This window comes from Raphanus sativus, chromosome 4 (genome assembly GCF_000801105.2).
Source record: "Raphanus sativus cultivar WK10039 chromosome 4, ASM80110v3, whole genome shotgun sequence".
NCBI classification, from domain to species: domain Eukaryota; kingdom Viridiplantae; phylum Streptophyta; class Magnoliopsida; order Brassicales; family Brassicaceae; genus Raphanus; species Raphanus sativus.
This window is the reverse complement of record NC_079514.1, coordinates 37,872,546-37,881,468: the sequence shown is the minus strand read 5'-3', so window position 1 is coordinate 37,881,468 and position 8,923 is coordinate 37,872,546. Positions and strand designations below refer to the sequence as shown.

General features: G+C 30.6%; 2 protein-coding genes across 2 annotated transcripts; one reads left to right on the top strand and one right to left on the bottom strand.

Moving 5' to 3' along the window:
• Positions 1 to 1,308: 1,308 nt before the first annotated feature.
• Positions 1,309 to 5,509, bottom strand: LOC108849468 (uncharacterized). Its single transcript, XM_018623022.2, has 18 exons — positions 5,282 to 5,509; positions 4,775 to 4,847; positions 4,515 to 4,558; positions 4,233 to 4,275; positions 3,903 to 4,079; positions 3,690 to 3,806; positions 3,527 to 3,598; positions 3,137 to 3,181; positions 2,936 to 3,015; positions 2,715 to 2,782; positions 2,568 to 2,634; positions 2,366 to 2,479; positions 2,206 to 2,279; positions 2,032 to 2,129; positions 1,891 to 1,950; positions 1,745 to 1,813; positions 1,599 to 1,652; positions 1,309 to 1,511 (listed from the first exon to the last, which is right to left on the bottom strand). Exons 1-18 carry the CDS (start codon positions 5,476 to 5,478, stop codon positions 1,455 to 1,457), a joined length of 1,509 nt encoding a protein of 502 aa, XP_018478524.1. The 5' UTR covers positions 5,479 to 5,509; the 3' UTR covers positions 1,309 to 1,454.
• A 2,063-nt stretch (positions 5,510 to 7,572) lies between these two features.
• On the top strand, positions 7,573 to 8,225 carry LOC130511341 (uncharacterized). Its single transcript, XM_057008274.1, has 2 exons — positions 7,573 to 7,822; positions 7,903 to 8,225. Exons 1-2 carry the CDS (start codon positions 7,573 to 7,575, stop codon positions 8,223 to 8,225), a joined length of 573 nt encoding a protein of 190 aa, XP_056864254.1.
• The last annotated feature ends 698 nt before the right edge of the window (positions 8,226 to 8,923 follow it).

Sequence of the window (8,923 nt, the reverse complement as noted above, 5' to 3'; positions counted from 1 at the left end):
AATTACATCAATCATGAAAAATCCAAAAAAATATTATGAATAAAAGTATATTCGTAAATTTATGAAATTTATGAAATTTTTATATTCTTAACTTTTTACTAAATCAACAGATTTCACATATATATTTTTTGTTTTTTCTTAACAATTTTTGTGTGTTTATACTTTAGTTGCAAGTGTGGATTTATTTGTCACATTAGTTGATGTTTTGGATTTAATAATTTTTATGGACGAAAATTTGATCTACAAACCAATTAAATTATATATGTGTGTGTGTGTTTTCTAACAATAATGTTATAAAATAATTTAATGAAATATTGATTTGTAAAAGATGTAAGAAAAAATTAACTAAATACTACATAAATCTATTAAATTTTTTAAAAAGTATTAATAAATAAAATATGTTTAAAATTAGCTACCAAAAATTCACTTTCGGTTTTAAAATATTAAAATATATTAGCGCATATCGAAAACACAAAATATTATATTATATCAAAATTTATATCCACAAATTTGCGGACAACCACCTAATATATATTGATATCACCTTCGTCATACATTTAGTATTTCCTTAAATAAATATCAATCACATATTTGATTTTGTTTGCATAAAAATATGCATGCCGAACCTTTTGAATAATATAAGAATGTGCAACATGAACGATCATAAATTTAACATGGGTTTATTCCTTCCGTTGTAATAAAGGGTTTTGTTTTCTTTCTGAAAGTAAAAGCTTATTGCTTTCTCCATGAGAATATTTACATGTTAAGAAAGTGAGATACAACTAAACCTTACACACGTACAGTATTGGCTAATGACGAGTTATCAAGTAAAATTGGACTCAATATGCTGAGAATATTTCCTTTTGAGATTTGCAAGTAATTTTTTTTCCTTTCCATCACGAATATACATAAAATACTGTATATACGAAAACTTTAGTTTCAAGAGGGCGTATGGAATTTTCCAACTCAGTGAGAATGTAAACGCAAGCTGTGATTTGATTAGTGCATCTACTTCTAGTAAATTAGAGGAGTAACGTTACACAAAGTTTGTTTGTTTGGTGAACCGACCAATATGTAGTCTTAATCTACCAGACGCAATTTCTATTAATTTGGCCACTTATTTTTGCGTTTCAAATCATCAAATTATGTTTTACTCAAAAAGAGAGAAGAGCAGATGATAGTCACGCGGCATGCTGCAATTCACACTTATAACAAACGTTCAATGCACAATCATTTTAATTCACAAGTACTAAGCAAGTGCCAGCCCATTGCCGGATCTAAATCTCCAAATCATGTTACAGGTTGACATTGAGTACGAAAGTTCTTTTATTCATCAACTGAGAACATCGTCTGGAGTAGTTTGTACCAACAAAACAAATAGTTCAAGAAAAGAAAATCAAGATGCAACCAAAAAAAATCTCCAGAATGAATATCGTTGTATAAGGGATATTTGGTTAAGTTGTTTTTGCACATTTCTTCCTCATTGTCCAGAAGGCAGCATAGTATCGGTTCTGCAAAACAAATCAAAACCCAAAAACGAAATTGAGACTAAACATTAAATTTAATGAAATTCTAGAGGGACATGAAAAAATCTGAACCTGCATCATAGACCTAGGATTCGTAGTGTACGTTGTTTCAATTGTCCTTTCTTTCTGCAAACGTCAAGGACACGCAATGAGAAATTTTGAAACATGACATGTTTTACTTAATACAGGAAATGACATCATTGTCTTGTGTAGATTACCTCAATCTCGAACCCATACTGTGAAGCAACTCTCTTCACATCCTCTAAACTTAGCTCGATTGACATTTCCTAAAGATGAAAACATGAAATATATATTGTGATATCAACGTAAGCAGCGAGATTATGAGACAAGTCGAAATGCATACATTGCCGAGACCATACGTGTCCGCAAAGTGATACAGCAGAGGTCCTAAGTTAATCCAAACCTGACGGAACATTGAACCAAGACAAGTCAGGAGCCATAAGAGGTCAAAGGAGTTGAGAAAAGAGTAACAGAGAAAATTTACTCCTCCATCTTTTAAGATCTTGGATATGGTTTCAATGTACTCAATGATGTTATGAGCGGTGTCTATGAAAAAGCAAGTCACCACAGCATCCCACATCCCTGAAAATCCAGTGTTACATTTTAAACAAATAAATGGTGTACTGAGTATGAAAGCAAGTTGATCACGAGTTCTAACCTGCCTGACATGATTCATTGTATACTTCAACAAAATCACCACCACACATAGAGAAACCTTCTGTTATTCCTGCACTGCTCTCGCAGGTGACATAGTGAATGTAGTTACATGAATGCAAATCTGCTTGATCACTTTTAAGTGAGTTCGATAAAAGGCATACCTTGCAGGATGAATATCAGGAATAGAAACAGGACGTAGTTGATCATTGTCCGAGAGCGAATTGCAGTTGCTGTGTATCCAGGGGTATATTGTCCACTCATTAGGCACTTGTGCACTGTTGAAAAGCAATCTAGTTGAGAGCAAAATACAAAGGAAATTTTAAAAGATAAAAGTATAATTCAGGAAGGTAAAGAAACTCTTACTAATTCAGAATAAAACTTGAGCATATCATCATGTAGTATGAGAACTCATTTCCTTGGCTAATGAAACCTGTTCCAATTTCACAAGATTTGTTATTTTCTTTATTATAATTGAAGTTAACAAGAAAGTTTACTTCTCCATGGCATCACCTAGACAAGAAATTTCAAGGGCCAGACGTCCAAGTCCAGCTCCTGGGACTAAACAGCTAGGAGGGGTGCTGCAAATCATATAGGTAACTCTCTTTAAATCAGACAGCAAGCCACCAAACTAGGAAACTGAATAGTAGTTAGGAGAAGAAGACTTTCTACAAACTCAGAATCCATTAAGGAGAACTCAGAGAATGAAAAAGAATATAACTAGCACGATGTACCTCTTCTTCTGGCGATCAGGAAACAAGGAATCAAGCTCATCAAGGATAGGCTTGTAGCATTGGTCTCGTTCTCTCTGACCCTAAAAGTAAAAAAAAAGAGTATGCAACTAACAACTCAAGTTCTGAATAAGGGATTGATGAAAGAATCTGAGTACATTAACATCACTGAGTGAAGTAAATGACAAAAGGAAATACAGTTACCTCTGCTGCCCAGTCTCGAACTATATTTCTTATTATACAACGAACCTGCGTTAGAACACAACAAAACCATGAACATTTCAACATACTAGATTGGTGAATGGTGACCGAAAACACACAATAGCGAACATATGCAACTTTGCGGGTGTATGTCACATCTATCATGTGGATATGCATACGAGTAAGTTGTACTTAGGATCAACAGGATTCACTCAAATAGAGAACGCTACATGAGGTAATCGACTCACATAATAGTCCAAACTGCCTAGTGAATATAACTGAGCTTGAGAATAAACTGGAACAGGTCAACCTATAATCTTTGTCTCAGAACACTACAAGAACTCTACACTACATTTATGATTTCATCAGCCATACTAAATGCCCAAAGCATACCTTATCTACGTCAACAAGAGGAACATGTGTCTGTAACGATGGGTCCAACCAATCATGAGATGATACTGATGCCTATGCAAGAAAAGGGCAACATTAGAATTAGAAGATCATATGAATTGGTATGAAATGAAATAAGGTTCTACAGTATATGAGTTGACATTACATTGCCATGGTCGTGATTTAAATGGCCTCCATCACAATCGTTTCTCTCATCATTGTTTCTTGGGTCTTCAGAGTGATTCATGGGGGAAGGATCATTAGCCTCCTTCTTCTGAAACTCCTGCATTTTTTATACAATTAAATTAAAGAACATAAATGACAAGGATATAGTTTCAGACTGTCTTGATCTAACAGCTATAGACAGAGTTCTTCTTACTGAGTCGTGTATCCTTTTACTTTCTTCCTTATGTCTACAATTATTAGTCAAGGCAGGCTGACAAGAGGAGTCGTGCCTTTCATCTAGTATGTATTTCTCATGTGGAGCGCAATCAAGATTTGTGTCTTCACAGCCGTCGTCAAGATCCTGACTCAGGTCTACAGGGGGCTCAAAAGCCTGCCAAGTAATTATGATTGACATCATCAGTCATGAGCTGCTTAGGATTTCTAGCATTTCACCGTTGAGTTTACGAATCACATAATCAAATAAATAGAATGAAACAATCAAAACGCCAAAGGGAATTATTAGAATGACATTTCTGCAACTGACCTGAAGCATATTAAATATGAAATATGAATTCGTCGATATACACCTGCAATAACAGAGTCAAATTAACTCACTGGTATTTTACATGATACTATAAATTAAGGACTCCTGAACAAGCACAAACAAACAGAACACTTCCATAATCCTAAGTTGAAAAGAAGAAGCAACTGGTCATATGTGAACCTATAATAAAATCATCCAAGCAAGCTTGTTGTGACACTTGAGTTATCTAGACAACAAGATGACAATAAAACGATGAATAGTCTACTGAATATAGATTTTCACCTTCTTAATCTCTGAAACTTCAAAGCGTAATGGGGAACCAATGCCTGGAAAAAGGAAAAAAAAAAAAAAAAAAAGACAATCGCTGAAAGTAGTTAGTTTCATTATAAACTATATACAAAGAAATGAGATTGGATACTCGATTTCTATCTCTTAATAATTTCAAAAGGCTTAGCTAACAAAAGAAATCACAAACTGCCTAAAGAAATAACAATAAAGATATTTGTCTTTTCACTGTACACAACAACAAAAAGAAAAATAACCTTGTGAGCAGGAGACAGCTTCCGGTATGATCTTTCCCATTTGTTCAGATCCTCTTCCGCAGCCTCAGGATAACTGTAAAAAAGTTTCCAAGCCTAACGATGAGAGCCTACTAACATGCGCTATCACAAAAATGTGAGAGAATCAAAAACAATGAACGTGAGTGAAGCTTTCCGACATTATGAACCAAGGGAACCTAATAACCAAAAGTACATTTTTTTTTTCTTTTTACTTCTGGACCGAACCGTCTCATGTCCGAATGAGAAACCAGACATCATGTAACATTAGTTTGGTCTGAAGCAAGAACATCCGATCAAAATTAAGTTCTTGAAACTTGACCACTACTAAAATTATAAGAAAATATATAATATAATCTAATAAGAATTGAGTGATTCGAGTTCGAGGTTTTAATCAGTCAGACAATTCAACGTTGTTTCAGTTACGACAATACTTAAAAGATGATTTGAGTAAAACAAAAGAAACAAGGAGAGAGGAATGAATAAATATACTTGAGGTAAGCACTGATGATGCGGCGAAGAGATTTGGCTTCGAGAGCTTCTTCTAGCTTCTTCTGACGCCTTATCTTCTCCTCCTCCTCTTCTTCGTCCACTTCCCTCGTCATCTCTATCCGCTCGTTTTCCGTTGACGTTGATGTAACAGTTCCTGGTGCGGTCGCCGTCTCCGTTATCCCCGACGATGGAATCATGGTGGGGTGTGGAGTTTGGATTTGTCTGGGAGGAGGATTATACGAGGAAACGGGAAAAAAAAATTCAAATTGGGCCTTTTGTTTTTTATGGGCCTCGTTAAACCCATCTAAGAATGAAATAATTTAATGGGAAAGTTGTTTTTCTAAGACACAAAGAAATTATAATTAAACGATTCTCATATATTTTATGTCTTATTAGACTAATCTATATATCTATATATATATATCTATACTATTATTTGCGAAGTGATTTTTCGCAACGGAACTCCCACGTTAAAAGTTAGAGTGGTTAATATCGTTTATATACTTAATAAATAAAATATATAATCTATACTATTATTTGCAAGTGATTTTTCGCAACGGAGCTCCCACGTTAAAAATTAGAGCAGTTAATGTCGTTGTTACCTTTAATGATTTTATATAATTTAATATATAATTAAAAACGAAATTTAGGTAAATAATAGTATAAATTTATATTTTATATTAGATTATAAAATAATATTGTCAAAAATATAAAAATAACTCTTATATATATTGTGTTCTTACCTGAAAGTAATATTTTTTAAAAATATTAAAGTTAAGAAACGAATTCTAAGTTAATAATATTATATTTATATGTTATATTACATTATAAATTAATATTCTAAGTTAATAATATTATATTTATATGTTATATTACACTATAAATTAATATTGTCAAAAATAAAAGATAATTCTTACATATATTAAGTTGTTATACAAAAATAATATTTTTAAATTTTAAAAATTTAAGTTAATAATATTATATTTATATGTTATATTAGATTATAAATTAATATTTTCAAAAAGATAATTCTTATATATATTGTGTTGTTATCTGAAAATAATAACTTTTAAATTATAAAAGTTAAAAATTAAAATATAAAACAATTTTTTTGACAACAATGAAATCTAAACTAGCATCTATATAAAAATATTTAAGATTAGATATTATTCAATCGAAAACTTTTGTATATATTTATTTTCTAAAATATCTCAGATATGTGAGTATTTTTAAAATAATATAATAAATGTGTATATTTTTATGAAATTTTTTATCATACATAAAATTTTTATGTTTAATTTAAATTTTTGATAACATAAATAATAGCTTATTATTATAATTTTGTACTAATAAATATTTAAAATAAAATTATGCCGCACATGTGCGGACAAATCATCTAGTTTAGCTAAAAATAAAAACGAATTTTAAATTTATTTGATCATATAAGTGATTAAAATTAGAATAATAAGATTTATTCAAAAATTTAAAAAGTATATATTTAAAAAAATATATAACTTCCATATATATTGAATTGTTATCCGATAAATATATTTTAATAGAACAGTTAATTAAGTAAAGATTTTCTATATATTGAATTGTTATCCGATAAATCTATTTTTATAAAATAGTTAATTAAGTAAAGATTTTAATTTTAAATAATTAAAAAGATAATATTGGGCAATTTTTTATTTATTAATAATGAATATAGTGTACATATAAATATATAATAATTTTCAAATAAAACATAAATAATAATTTATCATTATAGTATTTTAATTATTAATGCATGTATTAATAAGTAACCATAAAATGTTTGTGTCCGCATGGACGGTTGAACACCTAGTTAGTTTAAAATAACAATAACACCTTTAAATTTTTAATTTTAATTTCGTAATTAAAATTAATAAATCAAAATTTTAATATTAAATTTGTAATTACAATCGGTAAATCATTATAATGTGTTTAGAAATATTTAATATAAAATATATACGTCCCTATTAAAAAAATATTTTTAGGTAATTAGATTACCTCATTTTTCGTATATTTTAAAATTGATCCAAATACAGTAGATAGTTTATCATAATATAATGGATTTCCAACTTTTTAATAACATAAGTCTATTAAATTTTTTTCTTAATATACTCATATTTCCATGTTTCCAAACAATATTATATTATTTTTTAATATTGTTATTTATGTTTCCAAACAAATCTCTTTTTAAAATTGTTATTCATGTTTTCGAACAAATCTCTGAGTTTTTCGTTCTGTTTACAGGCTCGGAAAATCCTAAAATGGATAAGAAGAATGGAAAGAACTCCTTCCATAACATGAAGAAGACATTGGTGTGGTTGGACTTGGAGAACTGCAGAGTTCCCCGTGATCTTCCTAAAAAAAATGTCTACCCACGCATTAAGAAGACGCTTAGAGAAGATGGTTATGGTGGAAAACTAAAGATTAAAATAGTTATGCTTTTTGAAGACTGCGAAGTACCAGAGCCTCTACTCAAGAAAATGAGTCTTATTCGTGTGACAAATTATCCAAGTAAGTTAATTTTTATTTGTTTATTTTTATTTTGGTGAAATTCACTAGTATGGTAATTTTTGTGTGTTCGTTTGTTTCAGGACCATCAGCTTCTGAATCAGAAGAAAGAAATGATAACCAGATTGTTGATGACTTCATCAAGCTTGATATCACTAAATGGTTGCATACAAAGCCAAAGCCACACAATGTCATGATTCCCAGCAGCAATGTCGATTTCAGTGACATTGCCCGTAAGGTGAAAAAGAAGGGACATTCATTCTTGATGGCGTATGATGATAACCGTACTGACAAAAATCAGAAGAAAGAATCTGCAGCAAAACTTCTCAAGCTTGCAGAGTGCGACTGGACTTGGAGAAAGTCGCTAGGTCTTCCAAAATACCAACTTAATCAAGACCTGCGTTAGGATAATATTTTCTCGCATAGTGAGTTTTTAGAAGAGAATAGAGATAATATTTCTCGCATAGTAAGTATTTCATAAATAGTTACTATTTTCCAATATTTTTGGTTTATAAAATTATTTATTTAATTTATTTTCAAAGATACTAAAAATATTATAGACAAGAATTGTACAAAATAGAAATTAGTCTAATGAGACATAGTTACCATTTTCGGCCTTAAAAATAATAATTTCCCCTAATTTAGTTGTCCAACTCCACCATACACCTAACATATTTTTTCAGAAATAAAAATAAAACTAGCACAGTTACACACTATCATGGACACAGAAGCCAACCAATCATAGTACAACATCTTTCTCTACTCATTCACTGAGTATTTCTCAAGCTTTGAATGTGAAATTTGAATCTGCTCTTGATTGCTTTTTACTGGAAAATTTAAGTTTGGATAAAAGTCGTCGGCGCTAAACAGAAAATAGCGTGATCGTCTAGAAAAGTGTTTGAACTTTAAAATGATTACCAAAAGAAAAAAAAAACAAGTGTTGAATAGTTTGTGTGTTTTTGTTGTGTGATTGTAGTGATAGATTTATTTATAGGGAAATTGCAGCCCATAACTATAACAAACGAACAAAAAAACTTTATAACCATAGCATAGCAATGGTTACGATACAGACTATAACATTCTGTATTATTACATATCTAGCCC